Source organism: Phascolarctos cinereus, unplaced genomic scaffold (genome assembly GCF_003287225.1).
Source record: "Phascolarctos cinereus isolate Bilbo 61053 unplaced genomic scaffold, phaCin_HiC Scaffold_9;HRSCAF=440, whole genome shotgun sequence".
Lineage (NCBI taxonomy): Eukaryota > Metazoa > Chordata > Mammalia > Diprotodontia > Phascolarctidae > Phascolarctos > Phascolarctos cinereus.
In genome coordinates this window covers 157601659-157620436 of record NW_027556402.1, presented here as the reverse complement: position 1 = coordinate 157620436, position 18778 = coordinate 157601659, and the positions used below count along the sequence as shown (strand labels likewise).

The 18778-nt window shown below is 37.1% G+C and overlaps 1 protein-coding gene across 6 annotated transcripts in view; it reads right to left on the bottom strand.

Annotated features, from left to right (window-relative positions):
• Positions 1 to 1318: 1318 nt before the first annotated feature.
• RFC1 (replication factor C subunit 1) overlaps positions 1319 to 18778 on the bottom strand; it is a 97955-nt gene continuing 80495 nt past the window's right edge. For 5 of the 6 annotated variants that reach the window (XM_020991632.2, XM_078148195.1, XM_020991622.1 and 2 more), the window contains 4 exons: positions 14828 to 14973; positions 8473 to 8686; positions 3787 to 3978; positions 1319 to 1942 (listed from right to left, as the gene is read on the bottom strand). In XM_020991632.2, the coding sequence (XP_020847291.1) occupies positions 1847 to 1942; positions 3787 to 3978; positions 8473 to 8686; positions 14828 to 14973 (648 nt within the window). In that variant the 3' untranslated portion in view covers positions 1319 to 1846. The remainder of the gene's footprint in view (positions 1943 to 3786; positions 3979 to 8472; positions 8687 to 14827; positions 14974 to 18778) is intronic. The other variant, XM_020991604.2, reaches the window with a different exon arrangement.

The window sequence follows — 18778 nt, the reverse complement described above, 5'->3', positions numbered from 1 at the left end:
ATATTTTTATGTCTTGAAATATAGACTTTAAAATTAAATTCATGAGTGGATATTTGAAATTTATCTCTTTTTATTCTGTGACCTCTAAAGGGAAGCACATCATCAGGTTTGTGAAGTATAAATTATTACAGTGATTAAAGAGTAGTTAGCAATAAGATACATTTCAATGTAGGGTTTTTTTTTTAACCTTTCCTGCTTTTTTGTTCTCTATATTTTTTTCCCTGAGTTTGAAGGTTTTAAAGATTTTCCTTTCTACGGGGAAAGAAAAAACAAATGTACATAAGCATTATCATGCCTTGCGTTGGTGTCATAAGTTTGTAATAAGCTTCTAACTAGGAAGTGCTTAGCAGACTTACTAACTTAACCCTGATTTGAAACACCAATAATCATAAATAAATGATTCATATTGCTGAATCATTTTATAGTACATAATTGAACAAAGCACCTGACATACTATCCTGCTTGCAGCAGTGATACTGCACTATCACCTGAGTACCAGTCTATTTCTGAGAGGTCTGTCACCACGTTGGCTGCAGAATGAAGAATTCAGCCACAGCCACTTAATAAGCACCTACTAAGTCATGAAAAAAATTATAATCAGTCAGTAGAGAGAATAGTATTCTCACTATGAAAGAATAATATGCTGTTTTAGCAGGGTGAGGCTGTTCATTACCAGAGGCTCCAAAGAATTAAGTCCTATTCCTTGGACTCACTCAAAAGAGAATGTCACCATAGTTAGGTCTGCTAGAGATACAGGTATATGAAGCAGGGGAAGAGAGAGATACACATCTTGATGGCAGTTTGAATGTTTACAGTATGGTCAGAGGAGAAAGGCAGCATATCAAAACTCTATTAAAATATAAAAGGGATAAGTTAAAACTGGTGACTAACAGAAGTCCCTGTCCTGAATATTATAATCTAACAGGATACAAGGCTTAAAAATGATTGTGCATAAAAACTTATAACCATAAAATATGGTTATAAAATATGTTATAAAATATGTACATGATAAAGATATATTCCAGTCTTACAAGGTCATTGCATTAAATGGGAGCAACTAGAGGCAAACAGGATCAAAGCCTTCATGAAGGACAGTAAAGAAATTTTGACATTTTCTGACAAGCTTTAGAACATATAGCCTAATTCCATTCATGGTAGAGACTCCAATAAAACTTATGTCTCACATACTAATAAATGTAACTAAATATTATTATTTTTCAACTTTTTTTCAAATTACAGACAGAACAGAATATCAAATATATACTAAAACATGCTATCTTAATATAACCATAAGCCAAGAAACAAATGGATTTTTAACTTATCATGTAAAAGTAATTTTATTGCAGATTTTTGTGACATATTTGACAATATACAAAAGAAATACCCACATCTGGGTAGTGGTTTTTTCATTACGATCTATTTACAAAATTTCACCACATAATAGTAACTAGTTTAAAAAAAAAGACATTGGCCCTATGAAGGCTATTAGAATGCAATCCATTCCAAAGTTACTATGTTATTGATGAACCTAAGCATGTTAATATTTGACTACTAGCATCTTACCCCAAAGCCTGCATTTCCTAAGAATTTTACATGGTAGCTTTGAAGCAGAATGATGTAATTATATTGCCGCTGAAAAGTGGAAGAACAAGCAGTCAAACCACCCTCTATAAGAGGAGCATTTTTAGCCAACTGGTTACACCCTTCTAGTTGTGCCATAGTTCTGTGAATGAGATGCACCAACAGTAACATTACTGCCAAGCCACAATTCTGATCAATACAAGGCTCTGTCCAGAAGCTCCAACCAACACCAGTTATGACAGAGTGGTTGTCAATGTGGGATAACTCAATTTACTTGGGTTTTTTTTGAATTTTTCCCCTTTGCTTTTTTGTTCTCTGTATCTTTTTCTGGTTTTGAAGACTTTGAAGATGTCCTTTTCTGCTGGAAAAAAAAAACCAAACAAACAAAAAACATGTACATAAGCATTACCACATCCGATTAAGAGTCAATTTATAATCTACTAATCAAGCTTATTGTCAGGGTAAATCAAATCTGGTCTATTCTAGGCAGTTATGGAAAAGTAAAAATTTTAAATCCACGTAAGTAGACTCCAAAAAATAATTCACTTTGACCAAGTTTGATTCACAGATAGTACAACATTAAGAAAACAATTAGCATAATTTTATAACAGAATTCACATAATTATTTTAATAGAAGCAAAAGAGGCCTTCACTAAACTATAGCATTCATTTACGATAAAAATGCTCAGAAGCACAGATATGGATGGTCCATCCCTTCTTCAAAATGACCAAAAACCTATAGCTAGCATTTATATATAAATATATTATATAGAGCTTTAAGGTCTGTAAAGCACATTACATCTGATATAGCATATGATTCTTGCAGGTAGGAAAGGTAAATGTTAGTGAGGCTGAGGGAGGTTAAGTAACTTGTCCAGCAAGTGCCTTCAGCAGCATTTGAACTCAGGTCTTCCTGACTCTAACATTCTCTGTGCCACCTAGCTGCCTCATTACACATCTGCATCTATATCTAAAGTCAAGAGCTATCAGTATTTGTAAAGTACAATTCTAGAAGCTTTCCCAATGAAGGATCCCCTCTCTCCCAACACCCATTATTTGATTTAATTGTAGAAATGCTAATAACACCAACAGTGAAAAGATAAAGGACTAACAAGAGTTAAGAACAGGGAACAGTACAGATGTACTTGAGCTGGTTAATTCATTCTAAGTTTAGAACTAGGAAGGGAAGGCCAGAGCAAGGTAATGGACTAGGAGGAAAGGGAGGCAGAAAGGGACTGGAGGCTGCAGTGCAGAGGAAAAAGATGTTCAGGAAGGAGGCAGAAGGAAAGAAGACTCTCTACTAGGTAGGGTGTGATTAGCAAGTCATTTCAGAATGGGGGATCGTGAAGGCAGAGTGAAAATGAAGGAGTGATCAGCTGAAGGTAGTGGACAGAATGCCGGACTTGGAATCAAGGAAACTTGGGGTTGAATCCTACCCCCTGATTCTTGCTATCTGCATGAAAATGAGCAACTTGCTTTCCAGTCTTTTAATCATTACCTTCATTTGGGAGCATGGCCAACGTGGGGATTTGCTTTACTAGATTATGCATGTTAATGATGGGGGTTTTATTTTTCTAGGCTTTTTTTTTCTGTTGAGATTCAATTGGGGGAAAAGAAGGCAGTAGATACAAAGATTACAAAAGCATGTAAAAAAAAAAATTTTTAATTTTAAATAAAATTTGCAAGGCATAGGGCAACCCCCTGCCATGACTCAAGTGGTCGAGGCCTGTTGTCTCTTCCTGGTTCCTTTCTGGGGTAACCCTTGTAGCATGCACTATCACAAGTCCCTCTCATAAAAACACTAAAGAGGAGCAAAGGATCCAAAAAAGTCTTCCTTTGCCTAACAGGAAAAGAGAAGAAAGAACCACCAAGAGGAGAACGCTACTCTTGTGCCTAACAGATATTTGTATCTCTAAGTATTTAGCACACTGTGCTCCATGTACCTACTAGGAGAGGGGGGCAGCATATTACAGGATGAGAGGCAGTGTTTTGTAATGATTACAGAGAGGGCTGACCCAAAAGTCAAGAAAATGTGGGTTCGAGCCATGCCTTTGCATCATAAAGGGTACCTCTTAGTACTCCAGGCAATGCTAATCTGCACTGGTAGAGAAGTGCCTCACCAGGGACTTCCTACACCAAAGAAATCATAGGTTCTGTTAAAAAAAAAAGTATAACATGAAATACTTGTATCAAAAATTAAAATACCTTGATCATAGCATCAGTTTCAATACCATCTTGGTCCTTTTCATCAGACTGGGATTCATCTTCATTTAATTCGTCACTGTAGTCTGAACTCAATGATGGTCCTCCACTGTGCTTAGATGTCTTTGTTACCTGAAGTGAATATGGTGTGAGATGCACCTCTTTATTGTAGCCTCGTGTAAAAGCTGCCTTAACCTGTATGGAATAAGCATAGAGAGAAAAAACATGAGTCTCAATTATTTCTTTGTGACTTCAGGGCAGAGCAGCCCAAACACAGTTTTTTGAAGTGTTTTCCAAGTCACTTTTTTGAGGGGGGAAAAGGGAGGGCAACTGAGGTTAAATGACTTGCCCAGGGTCACACAGTTAGCAAGTGTCTGAGGTGCATTTTGTATCCAGGCCCTCCTGACTCCTGGACTAGTGCTCTATCCATTATTCGGCCCCTTCAAGTCACTTTTAATAAACGTACTGGTTGGCCTATAATTTTTTTAATGTAGAGTTTTTGGTGTTTTTTTTTTTTAATTAACAGAAAGTCCACTTTCTCTCCTCACCTCTCTAGCCCTCCCCTCATGGGGAAAGAAAAACAAAATCTTTGTAATAAATAGGCATAGTTAAGCAAAACAAATTCTCGTGTCCACCAGGTTAAAAATGAGTCTCAACCTGCAACCTTAATTAACCACTTCTCTATCAAGAGGTGGGTGGCATATGTTGTCCTGAATGAATCCTCTGAAACTGTGATGGTCACTGTATTAATAAGAATACTTAAATCTTTCAAAGTTGTTTGTCTTTATAATGTTATTGCCATTACAGAAATTGGTTTCCTGATTTTGTTCCCTCCATTCTGTAACAGTTCACATACAAATTCCCTAGTTTCTCTGAAATTATCCCCTTCATCATTTCTTACAGCACAATAGTATTATTCTACCACATTCATACATCATCACTTGTTCTGCCATTTCCCAACTAATAAGCACCCCTTTATAGTTTCAGACCATTTCCACCACAAAAAGAGCCAATATATTTTTGTACAGGACGTGAAGACCTCTAAAAAGCAGAGATGTTCTTCCCGATCCTGAAGGGAACAGAGAGCCACCAGAGTTTACTATGTAAGGAAGAGGGAAGAGGGGGAAGCTCAGTAATTGGTCAGACCTGCTCTGTAGGAAAATTATTTTCCCAGCTGAGTAGACTGAAACGGAAAGAGAATTGAGAGAGATACCAAAGAGAAGGATAATGCATTAGCCTAGGCAAGAAGTTATGAGGACCTTCATCAAACTACATGTTGACAGGAGTTTTGAAGGTAGAAATGGTAAAATCTGACAACATATTAGATATACAGGTCGAGGGTAAGTAAAGTAATGAGGATGACACTGAGGTTATGAGCCTCAGTGGCTGAGAGGATAGTGGTCTCCTCCACAGTACTAGGAAAGTTGGGAAGAGGAATGGTTTGGGGTGGAAATATATGAGTTCTGTTTCAGGCATGTTTAGTTTGAGAAGCTGAGAAACATCTAGTTCCAGACATCCAAAAGGCAACTAAGATATCTAGATCAGGGAACCATATGCATAGAGATGATAAACGATATCATGTGAGGTGATCAAATTACCAAGCAAGACGGCAGAGAAGGAGAAAGGGACACAGGACAGAGCTTGGGGGATCACTCACAATGAGGGATTTGGATGAAGAGCCAACAAAGGAAACTGAGGAGAGACCAAACAGGTATAGGAAGAAAACCAGAAAAGAATAACATCCTGAAAACCTGAAGAGGAGACAGTACCCAGAAGAGAGGAACTGTCGGTGTCAAAGGCTTTGTATCAAAGATGAAGAAGAATAAGTATCGGCTATCTCTGGTGTATTATCAGACATGGAGCTAAGGAGTAATTAATGGGAATTTAGTAGATTTCAAAACTGATAGCTGATAAAGCACTAATATGTATACTGAAGTCTCTTAGTAGGAGAGCAGCAGGTAGGGCTGCCTCCTGACTAGACTATGAGCTCCTTAAGAACAGGGACTGTTTATTACTTTTCTTATTATCCTCAGCACTTAGCACGGTGCTTGGCACATAGCAGGTACTTAATAAGTGCTTTCTGACTTACTGGAATGAAGAAAAAGACAGCCAAACATTAAACTTCAGATAGAAGGAAAGGTTTAGAATGGTAAGATATTAGTTAATGAGTAAAGATTCCAAGAAGTACAGCAGAAGGGGGTGAGGGAGAACGTGGAGTGTGATTCATGATAGCAGGGTTAAGGGGGAATACGATGGAGGAAGTAGACGGGGGGGGGGGGGTGTATACTTCAGCAGCTAAAGGTTCAGAATCCCTGGGGTGGAAAGAGTATTGGGGAGTAGGGGTGGAGGGCTGTATGCTAAGCATTGAGTAGAGAGTCAAGGCACAGTAGAAGTGGTTGGAGAGATTCACTGAGGGATGATGCTAGAGATTAGTTTGTTCAAAGTTCTCCTTCAAGATCCAACCTTTGGGTTAGTAGTGATACATCCTGGAATGCCTGCCTCAGAGCAGTAGGAAGCAGACAGAGGAATAGCCTAAGGGTATCTGATAGGGAGGTAAGAGACAGCAGTGTGAGACAGACTGGCTGAAGAAGCAAAAATGGAAGCCTGGAAACTGGTAGGCAAAGGCAAGCCACTGAAGGATTCTGAGTGGAAGGTGTATAATGATAACATAACAGCTGCCATTTATATAGAACTTTGAAGGTTTACAACATGTTTTACATATGTTAACTCACTGGATCCTCACAATGACCCTAAGAGGTAAGTGCTATTATCGCTCCCATTTTACAGACAAAGAAACGGAGGCACGGAGAGGTTAAGCGACAAGTGTCTGAGGCAAAAATGACACGATCAAAGTGGTACACCAGGAAGATTACTGGGGCAGGAGTTTGTTTTGTTTTGTTTTTTGCTTTTTTGTGAGTCAATGGGGTTAAGTGACTTGACCAGGGTCAACAGCTACTAAGTGTTATGTGTCTGAGGCTGGATTTGAGCTTGGGTCCTCCTGAATCTAGGGCCAGTGCTCTATCCACTGTGCCACCTAGGCAGTTTGGAAAATGGTTTGCAAAGAGGAATTTCAGGAGGCAAGGAGACCAGTATAAAACTCTTATAATAGTCTAAGCATGGAAAGATGAGGTTCACAACAAGGGTCGCTGTAGAAAGATTTAAAGGGGGGAGGGGGGAAATGGCAGGAGAGATTTGAGAAATATTACAGGAATAAAACTAATGAGCTGGCAACAGACTGGCTGTATCTAGTACAGTAGAAGGAGAAATCAAAGATGATGCCAATATTATAAGCCTGGATGACTGGGAAAATGCTGGTGCCAAGAAAAATACAGAAGGTAGGAGGAGGCAGGGACAAGCTTTTTTCAATTCAGTTTCAGACATGTTGAGTTTGAGGTACTAGATGGAGAAAAGATAGCTGGTTGCAACTGGAGTCCTGGAGAAAGATTAGGGCCTGCGTGACCAAAAGATACACATTTTGAATTAATCTGCATAAAAATGGTAACTGAAGTAATGAGATGAGCTCACCAAAGGAGAGTGACAAAGAAAAGTCTGAAGACAAAACACTGTAAGATACCCATGTGCAAACAATGGGAGGAAGATGAGGAGTTAACAAAGAAAAAAGATATGAGGAAGAAAATAAAAATGAAGGGGGTGATTCATTAGTAACTTTGGATAAAGTATCTTCAGCAGTGGTGAGGAGAAAAGTTCTTTTGCAAGAAGAAGCAGCAAGTATAAACTATTCTATATGTCTCCGTGTATATCTATACCTTAAAATTTGGTGGTAAAAGAGAATAAAAAGATGAAGCTATGATATGAAGAAATGGCAAAGTTAATGAAAAGCTTCTGGGATATTTTTTGTCTGTTTTTTTTTTTTAAGGCTAGGCAATGGGGTTAAGTGACTTGCCCAGGGTCACACGGCTAGTAAGTGTTATGTGTCTGAGGCCAGATTTGAACTCAGGACCTCCCGAATCCAGGGCCGGTGCTCTATCCACTGCGCCACCTAGCTGCCCCCTTTTTTTGTCTGTTCTAAGAATGCAGTATATCTAAATAGGTATGGAGGCTGAGAAAAATAAGGCGTTCATTTCAGAGAGAAAGAATGACTATTATGAGAAAGGTAGGAGATAGTTGATGGAACAAGGTGAATGAGAAGACGGAAGAAATGGATCAAGGACACATGGAGGAAGGGTTATACTTTTCAGAAGAGCTTCAGGAGTTCAAAAAGGGAGCTGAGAAAATGGAGCTGAACAATCTACATTTTCTTTGTAACAAAGAAGGTAAGGTCACCTGTCTAAAATGATGAGACAGAGGAAAGAGTTGGGATTTGAGAAGAAAAGAGAACAACATTTAGAATAAATGTGAGAAATAGGATATAAAGTCAATGATAGATAAATAATGAGAATGCTGTGCAACAGTGAGGGTTTAACTGAGGAAGAATAGAGAATCTAGAAGAGACTGGAAAGACTATCTAGTTCAATTTGTGCATTTTACAGACAAGGAAATAAAAGGTATTGCTATTATGATGATAAGTGGACTCAATCAGCACTATTTCCTCCAAGAGTACTTGGTAGCTTGGAATTAATAATGAAGGAGGTAGATTCCCAAATTCTGCTAAATGCTTAATTTTGTTTATGTATTTATGTGATAAATAAAAATACGCTTAATGGAAGTGTAAGTAGTTGTGAATTTTACCTTGGGATCCAACTTAGAAAAGGAACTCGGTTTGCCTCCCCAAATGTTCATTTCCATGATATTTTCAAAGTCTTCTCTTATGAGATGATATGTGTCCATGAGTTCAACCACATTCTGTACACCTTCTGTCCCACGTAATGTCAAAGGAAAAACAAGTGCATCCCGCATGTGTGAAAGGTATTCCAAGTTGACAGTCCTTTTGCTGGAGTGAGTTCTTTACCAAAAGGAAGAAAGCATATTGAATAGGTCAGTTTTATAAAATCATTAACATGAGTTTATAATTTTATTTATAACATATGGTTATTTATGTTATGAATATATATACATATGTATATATATTTGTAACATCAATAATCAACTGTACTAATCAGACAATGTTTCAATTCAACTCCAATAAAACTTTATTTAGTCTCAACCACAGGTTGTGTTTATGTAAAGAAGCTTTGTGTTACAACAAAGATTTCAAGTTTGTGGGTCACTTTAAGTGTCACTTTAAGGTCACCCACTTCAAGTATGAAAATGATTACAAATATAGCCATGGTACCCAGAAAAACTTGCTTATATAAAGAGATGAACTGAAGGGATGGCTTTGGCTCCTACCACTGTCCCACTCTCAAGGCTACGGCAGCAACTGTGGATTTCTAAATTTCAAAAAGAGAGATTATATTTTGGTGTCTTATGATACCTACTATAGCCAAGAACACTCATTTTCAAAAACCCAAAAATATAAAAATTAGAGCTATCACCTATAATTCTCTTTTCCTGCTGCCACTTCTACTATAAATATCTGACATTTCATGGTTTCTGACTTTGGGTGGGGGTGAAGTGGGATGGGAGATCACCAGATACAAAGCCCTTATGGGGTTATGGCTCTAAAATTTTTAGGCTGGGAAGCAGGATTTCCCTTGGACTACAGAAGACATCTTTGAATAGAAAGAAAGTACTTGAACTGGCTTGATGATGGCGGCAGGGAATGCAATCAAATTAACATTTATTTGTTAAAACCTGGAAAGTTACCATGGCCTTAAAAACAGTATGTGACCTGAATCAAGTCTTCTCATCAAGCCATCGTCATACTGTCTCCTTTCCCCTAACAGCCCTTTCCTCTCGGCACATAGGGAAATGAGAGAATATTATTTCAAATGTCTTTACATCCTAATTCATCTCCTCCACTTCTAGCACTAGCCCAAATTACGCATCTAAGTCTGACATTTATGTTTTTATGATTTTTCATCTATCCATCTATCCATCCTCTCATTCAACAAACCTTTACTGAGTACCTACTGTGTGAAGGATTCTATTTCAGGAGTTAATAAAAAAAAAATCTCAAAGGCAGCTTTTTGTTTAGAGAGGTTTCACAGAAGAGAACTGCAAGGGCCCTTAATATATTAAAGAGCCAAGGCCTCTAGCTTTAAGTAGGTGAACATATAAAATATCCAGTAAAGATGGAGATTTTGTGCCTTCAATAGTAAATTTTATTACATAGTTAGTCAAGTAGCTCTTCTTTATGTCTAATCAAAACCTTTTACTTTACTTTGCTCCTGTTTCCTTTCTTGGTTTAATCTTTCATATTATCCGTATTAATGGTTTGTCCACATTAATATATGAAGGCAATTCTGATTTATTAAGTCACAACATACTTCTAATATTAATATTTTTATAGTTTCCATCCATCCATCCATCCATCCACCCAAGGGAAGAATTCTTCCCTTCCAAATGTTTATATTTTCTTCCCTGCATCATGTTCAAAGGAAGAATTGCAAACTATTAACAACCACATTAAAGAATACTCCAAATCACTAAAGAGAGTAATGCAAATCAAAACAACCCTGAAGTTTTATCTCACACTTTGTAAATTGGCAAAGACAACAAAATATGGGAATAGTCCACGTTGGAGGGTTTGTGAGAAGACAGGCACACTGGTGCATTGCCTAAGTTGTGAATCGCTACAATCACTTTGGAAAACAACATGGAGTCATGCAAATAAAGTGACTAAAATGTCCACTGACTTTCACCCATATATTCTATTAGTAGGCTTATATCCCAAGGAGGACATTGATAAGAAAGTACGAAGACACAACAAAATATTTACAGCAGCACTGTTTGTGATAGAGAAGAATTGGAAACTAAGTAGTTACCCATCAACTGAGGAATGATAAACCAATTATGGTACATAATGTAATGGAGTAGTATTTCACTCTAAGAAATGACAACTGTGATGAATACAGAGAAATATGGAAAAGGCTACATGAACTGATGGAGAGGGAAGTAAACATAGCCAAGAAAACAATACACACAATGACCAAAAAACATAAATAGAAAGACCAAAAAAAACAAAACCAAAAAAAAAACCTAAAGAATGCCTGTGCGCGTGCGTACACACACACACACACACACACACACACACACACAACCAAATCAAGTGAATGTTGCAAAATCATAAAGAACATGAAAGGCCAAAAAAAGGAAATAAAGGAGAAGATACTCATCCCTCTGTAGAAGTGGAAAATACATAAGTGTTGCACAATGCATATATTTCCAGACTTTTTTATGTACTAATCTGTTATGCTGATTTTTTCCTTTTTTTTTTTAAACTGTCTTTAAAATATTGCTTTTATATGGCATGGAAGTCTGGGATAGGAAAGGGAAAAGAGACTGGGGAAATGAGAATAATGTAAAAAAAAAAGAAAACATCAATAAAAATTTTTTTAAAGAACAGTAACATCATAGAAATTTAGAGCCACAGATATCATCCTGTCTAGCCCTTTTATTTCACAGTGAAGAAACTGAGAACCAGAGAACTAAATTACTTGCCCAAGAACACACAGCTTTTGTTCTTTTAAAAGTACAGAAGCTGGGACAGCTAGGTGGTGCAGTGGATAGAGCTCCGGCCTTGGAGTCAGGAGGACCTGAGTTTAAATCCAACCTCAGACACTTGACACTTACTAGCTACGTAACCCTGGACAAGTCACTTAATCCCGACTGCCTCCCCAAAAAGCCAAAACAAAAAGTACAGATGCCAACAGGTGCTGATAATGATATGCCGATGTTTACTGTGAACCCATGAAAGGGTTCCATTAACCTAAATAAAGTTAGGCTGTGTATGGGGAAATGGTGACCTAGAAGAAATTTTCTAAAAGAGAAATGGGACACAGAAAAAGTAGAGAACTGAGAAATCAATCAACACACATTTATTAAGCACTTCTATGTTTCAGGCACTATATTAAGCACTAGAGATACAAAGAAAGTAAAAAAGCACTGTCCCTGTTCTCAAGAAGCTCATATTCTAATAAGGGAGACAACCTGCCAAAAGCACTACATGCATTGGATATAAACAGTATGAATGAAAGTAATCTCAGAGGGAAGGCACAGGTGAAGAGTAGGGGGAGGTGAGGGCAGGTTTGACCCCAACTAGAAAAGGCCTCTTTAAGAAGGTGGAAATTGAACTGAATCTTGAGGGAAGCCAGGAGGTAATGGCAAGAAGGGAAAGTGTTCTAGATATGGGGAACAACCAATGAAAAGCACACTTAGGATCTGTAGTGTTGCATGTGAGGAAAAGAAAGAAGGCCAACGTACCTGGTTTGTAGAATGCACAGAAAGAAGGAAAGACTGAAAAAGTAGGAAAGGGTCAGGCTGTGAAAGGCTTTAAATGACAGGATTTTATATTTAGTAGGCAGCCATTGGAGGATAGTGTATTGAGGGGCAGAGGGTTAGAAAGTTACATGGTCAGACTTAAACTTTGGAAAAGTCATTTTAGCAGCTGAGTAGAAGATGGAATGGAGAAAGGACAGGCTTGAAGCAAGGAGATCAAATAAAAGGAATGGTGCAATAGCCTAGGCATAACGTGATGAGGGTCTGTGCTAGGGTGGTGGCTTGGTGAGTGGACAGAGGAATATTTATATGAAAACGGAGTTCTCAAATGGCTACAGTTTTGTTTTGTTTTTGGAGAAGTGGGAGAAGTAATAAAGGAGGGCATGAACAAAGAGAGACGAGGTAAATCTGAAAAAGTCCAAGAAACTGATGCAAATAAGGAGCTAAAATGAGAAATCCAATACTGAGCAGCAAGATGACAGAACCAAGATGGTGAACCCAATAAAGGTGTAGGGCTAAAGCAGTTTAGCTCAGCTCAGAAAAGCTACAAACAGACAGAAGAATAGACTACCTAGGATGTGAAAGACAAAGAAAACAGGTTACATGGAACAAATAAGAAAGAAAGGGGAGACTGGAGAGCCAGTTTCCTCTAGAAAAAGAGTGGAAAAATTGTATTTCCTGTGAACAGGGCGAAGTGAGTTCTGATGAAGTGGTTGATAATTTCAAATCAATTTCAACTAGAAGCCAGAAATAGGTCTGGTTTCAAAATACAATCTGAACTAGCCAGAGTCAGAAGGGAGCTTTTTAGGGTAGCTCAGCTTCCTCTCAATGTTTCAAGTTGAATTCTCAATGTATTTCCATTACACACACACACTTTCTAAACCTTTATCCTTAACGAAAAAACAATATACAAATGCCTTCCTTGTGCCCATTCTCTAGAAACACTCACTTCCAGTCATCCTAGTAATTTCCCTCTAACTAATGCCCTCCTAAAAACAGCTGTTTTCTATAAGACAGAAAGACATATTCAAGCATGTTAAAAATTATAAAGTACCCTAGGAACCTAAGACATCATTACTACTTCTTACTAAATAAATTAAATGTCTCTGAAACCTTGTTTGCACAAGCCTCATGTACTTAACTGAACAGGACGTGTGTATACATACAAAACAGAATATATGTATGTATATAAACATCTTATCTCTCATGCAAAGACAGTAATGTCCTTTGGGAAAGAACTTTTACATCCACTGTCTCTGATAAGGGCCTCATTTCTAAAATATATAGAGAATTAAGTCAAATTTACAAGAATACAAGTCATTCCCCAATCGATAAACGGTCAAAGGATAGGAACAGGCAGTTCTCAGATGAAGAAATTAAAGCCATCCATAGTCATATGAAAAAATGCTCTAAATCACTATTGATTAGAGAAATGCAAATCAAAACAACTATGAGGTACCACATTACACCTATCAGATTGCCCAACATGACAGAACAGGAAAATGATAATTGGTGGAGAAGATGTGGGAAAATTGTAACACTAACGCATTGTTGGTGGAGTTGTGAAATGATCCAACCATTCTGGAGAGCAATATGGAACTATGCCCAAAGGGCTGTAAAAATGTGCATACCCTTTGACCCAGCAATAGCACTTATAGGGCTGTATCCCAAAGAGATCATACAAATGAGGAAAGGACCCACATGTACAAAAATATTTATAGCAGCTCTTTTTGTGGTGGCAAAGAATTACAAATTGAGAGGATGCCCATCAATTGGGGAATGGCTGAACAAGTTGTGGTATACGAATGTAACGGAATACTATTGTGCTATAAGAAATGATGAACAGGCAGACTTCATAAAAACCTAGAAAGACTTCTATGGTCTGACACTGAGTGAAGTGAGCAGAACCAGGAGAATGTTGCACACGGTAACAGACACATTGTGTGGTGACTAATATTAATAGACTTAACCCTTCTCAGCAATACAAGGATCTAAGACATCTCCAAAGGCCTCATGATGGAAAATGCTATCCACATCCAAATAAAGAACTATGGAGTTTGAATGCAGATCAAAGCACTATTTACTATTTTTTTCTTCTATTGTGTTTTGTTTCCTCTTTTTGATGGTTCCTCCTTTTGGTTCTAATTCTTCCTTACAACATCACTAATGTGAAAATATGTTTAATAAGAATGTATATGTATAGCTTCTATCACATTACACGCCATCTTGGGAAGGCAGATAGGAGGGAAAGGAAGAAAAATTTTAAACTCAAAAGCTTATGGAAGTGATTGTTGATAAATTAAAATACATTAACTTTTTAAAAGAAGATAATAATGCCATATTCATGTTTATCTCTTCTACTACCCAGCAGTGTGCTTTTCACACAGAATAAGTACTTATTGGTATTAGTATTATTAGTATTTATTGAATAAATGACTTAAAGCTAAATAGTACTACAGTATTTGTAACAGCATCTCAAATTTATATATTGCTTTGAACTTTGTCCTAAATGCTCATTTTATCCAACTCAATATCCCCAGCCCCAAAATGCAATAAGGGTAGGTGCTATCATTCCCATTTTACAAATAATTTAACCGAAGTTGAGAAAGTTAGGTGAATTGCCAAGGTCATACTTTAGGTTGGTGGCTAAAATTTCAGATCTTTTGCATTCCAGGCTGGCATGTGTTACATTATGCCATGCTGTCCAATAAAAGGGCAAACATCCCACACCAATAAAACTCCAAAGTGGAATGATTATACTTACTCAAGACTCATGTGTAATGCTAATTCTTGAACAATGCGATCATGTTTGCCTGTAGAGGAGAATTTACCCAACCAACTTGGGAAAGAAGGAAACTGAGTCATGTAACCTCTCATCAGCTCTCCAGGAAGAACACTAGAGTAAATGGCCTGAAAAGTCAAGCAAAGAAAATTAGTTAAAATTAAACAGAATTCCAAGTGTGCTGCACTTAACGTATGAGAGTGAAAAGATAAGAATTTCTTTCCCTTAACAAGAATCTAATTTGTTGAACTGACATCCACAATATAAAACAGGAAAACAAAAGCTGGACTCCAATCCCAAAAGATAATTAACTTCGTACTATTTGAACAGATACAGTCTACTGAATCATCAATCCTAATGGAGAAAAGTATTGGCAAAGGTACTCTAAACAAGAGATTTGAATTTGAGATATGTGATGGGATTTCTTAGGTAGCCAATGTACTTTCTTAATTATGGTTTGTTAGAATTGGTCTTTATTCATAACCCGCACTGAGTAATAGTCAGAAGACAAACTAAGTAATCAAAAGTTGATCACAGATTATAAGCTCATAGAGTACAGAATAATATTTATTAACATAAGTACTACATCTAATATAAACAGACCTTTAACAAATCATTTCTGATAATGAGGAAGTAGGAAGACTACCATGTCCTTTTCATTACTTTAGTATTTACTTATTAGTTAAGAAAAAAAACCATAATCAGACCACAGTAAACCTACAGGTAAGACATCAATGGTTCAACAGAAAGAGGGGGGCAGCTAAGTGGTGCAGTGGATAGAGCTCTGGCCTTGGAGTCAAGAGGACCTGAGTTTAAATCCAGCCTCAGACACTCAACACTTAGTAGCTGTGTGACCCTGGGCAAGTCACTTAACTCCAATTGCCTCACCAAAAAATAAAACAAAACAAAACAGAAAGAGGACAGATTATAGCAGAAGTTCTTAACCTTCTGTGTGTCATGGACCTCTTTGTCAGTCTGGTGAAGTCTATGGCACCCTTCTCAGAATCATGTTTTTAAATGCATTAAATAAAATACGTAAGATTACAAAGGAAACCAATTATATTAAAATGAGGATGTAATAATTTTTTTCTCCTTAGACATGAAACCCAGGTTAATCTGAGTTAAGATTATAAACTCATAGATTTTTGAGCTGGGGGGGTTTTTTAAGAACATTAAGTACAACCCTCTGAGCCCTACGGTGGTCTAATGGCTTGCCCAGGGTACAGAACTGGTAAATGTCTCAGACAAAATTCAAGTTGAGGTCTTCCCTCAACTAGTAATCTATCCACTACACCATGCTCTCATAGAACTTGGAATCAAGAGAAAAAACATTCAAATGCCACCTCCAGCAGTCTCTAGCTATGTAACCAAGAATAATCTATTTATATTCTTTGAGCCTCAGTACACTCGTCTATAAAGCAGAGACAAGCAGTTGTGAGATTCACATGTGAAAATGTTGACAAATTATTAATACAGACAAGTGGTTTATAAATGTCAAGTTACTGTTATTGTTATCATTAATTACTAAAGACAATAAGTACATTCATATTCACTGGGCTAACCGCTACCAGCAGTGTCATGCTAAATGGTACAAGGCTTCTTTTTGGCATATTCTTATCTCTTTGTGCCCCCTCTCCCACACCCTTAGATGCCCAGTGTCCTAATGCCAGCCAAAGCTATCCCAATAGAATGCCCAACACAGATTTGCCTTTCCCTAATGCAACCCAATCTCCTATTTCTTCAATGGAGCCCTCTTAGATAAGAGGAAGACATCATTATGATCAAAGTAATTCATATTAAGGTGTAAATGACTAATAGGTTTAACCAAAGGGCAGCACAGTACAGTAGAAAGAGTATTATTATTTGGAGCATAGAATTCTGACTCTGTCAACTCCTACCTGAAATAAGTCATTTAGTTACCTGGACCTTAGTTTCCTTATCTGTAAAAGGAATGCAATATCTTTTTTTCCCCCCCCGGAAAGTATCATGTTGCATTCTTTACTCAAAAGGAAAATCAAGCTGTATATATTAGAAGTTGTTTCATGTTTCTGTTTTGTGGTATACATAAAATGTTCGTTTTATTTAATGTTTGTGAATTTCAAAATTAAAAAAGATCAAATGTTGATGGTTTCCTTTTTCACCAATTTTGAGGGCATGTCAAGAAATGACAAAATTGTCTTAATATAACTCCTCTTATTATTAATGCTTTGGAACATGTTTTCATGTGTCATTTATGGTTGTCAGGACTTAGAGAAATTTCCTATCCTATTAGCACTCATCTATCGGCAATGACTCCTGCTACACGAGTGTCAGTTCTCTCCATATAAACGGCTTTTCTTGGTCATTTTTCATGTTTTATTTTATACATTCTGCACTCTGTAATTTGTCTTCTAATTTGATCTCCACTTATTGTATTCAAACATTTAAATTTTACGTAGTTAGAATTATGTTTTTCTAAAAATCACCATCTCAGATTCAGAATTTCCCAAGTCACAGTTGTGCAAAGTACCTAAGTGTATTTTCTTCTGTTTCGTTTTAATAATTTTTTTAATAAGCAAAAAATCCCTCCACCTCTGCCACCCACCTCAAAATGAGAAAGAAAGGAAAACAAAACTCCTGTTACAAACATATATAATCAAGGACAACATTCCTGCATTGTCCATGTCTAAAAAAAATGACTTGCTCTGCACTCTGAGTTCTTTTATCTCTTATCAGTAGGTGGGTAGCAAATATGATCATTTATCCTCTGGAGCTGTAGTTTGTCATTGTGTTAATCAGAGTTCTGAAGTCAGAGGGTGACTTTTTTTATTTGTTTGTAACAATATTTTTGTTATTATATAAATTGTTCTGATAGTTCTGCTCACCATACTTTCTATCAGATCATACAAGTCTTCCTAGCTTTCTGTGAAACCATCCCCTTCATAAGGTTTTCTTAAAAGTTATTTACAGTCCATCAAATCCAAATACCCTCACTTGTTCAGCTACTCCCCAATTGATGGGCAACCCCTCAATTTCTAATTCTTCACCACAGTGAAGAGATATAAATGTTTTTGAACACTCTTTGATTTGTTATGATTAAGAATAATTCCTCCCTTAATCTACCCTCTCTTATCCTCACTTCTACCGTTTCCCTTCTGTTTCCCCTTTTAGTGAAATCTATTTATGTGCCCAAATATCTCTCTCTCTGTACATGTGTGTCTTCTTTCTTCCTCTGATCAACAGTGAGGTTCAAATGTCAGATAGGAATGCAGTACCTTCTAAGGTCCCTTGCAGATTTAAATCATGACCCCGAAGTCCCCTCTGAAAGTACTTTCATTTTAAAAGGGGAGTTTATTGACTAGGCCCAAATGAAATCTCTCATTGGTCATTGCGTGTGGTTGAGTGTGACTATGTAGGGTCTTTTTATTCCAGATCTCAATAACACAATTACTACACAAGTCAACAACTAAACATTTCATTTCTAAACAGTGGTTAACTCGTTACTTTAAGTAAAATAATCAACCAGAATACTTCAAAACTTCATCCATGTGAGTATTCCATCCACAGATTTGAACCTTTATACATTTTCATGAGATGGTCATTTTTTAGGAGTGGGTTTTAGTTTCTATGGTTTACTTACAAAAATTAGCAATTTCTTAAATAATATACCAGGGCAGTGTGATTAGACCTGTGAAGAACTAGACCAGGGGCCCTACGTCCCAAGATAAGCTGAGTTAAAAAAAAAAAAAGATTCACTGAGTGACCAACCTTTTCGTGATAAGATCAACTTAAATATACTACTATCATTTTTTTTAAAGCTGTTACTTTAAATGGCAAAAGGGGGGGGGATTCTCAAAATCTTCCTATGTGCTGCAATTCTAAAAGAAGAGACCATTTACAACTATGGAACTATCAGAAAAAGTCAAGGAAAGGTTATCTGGCTCAGTTCCTTGT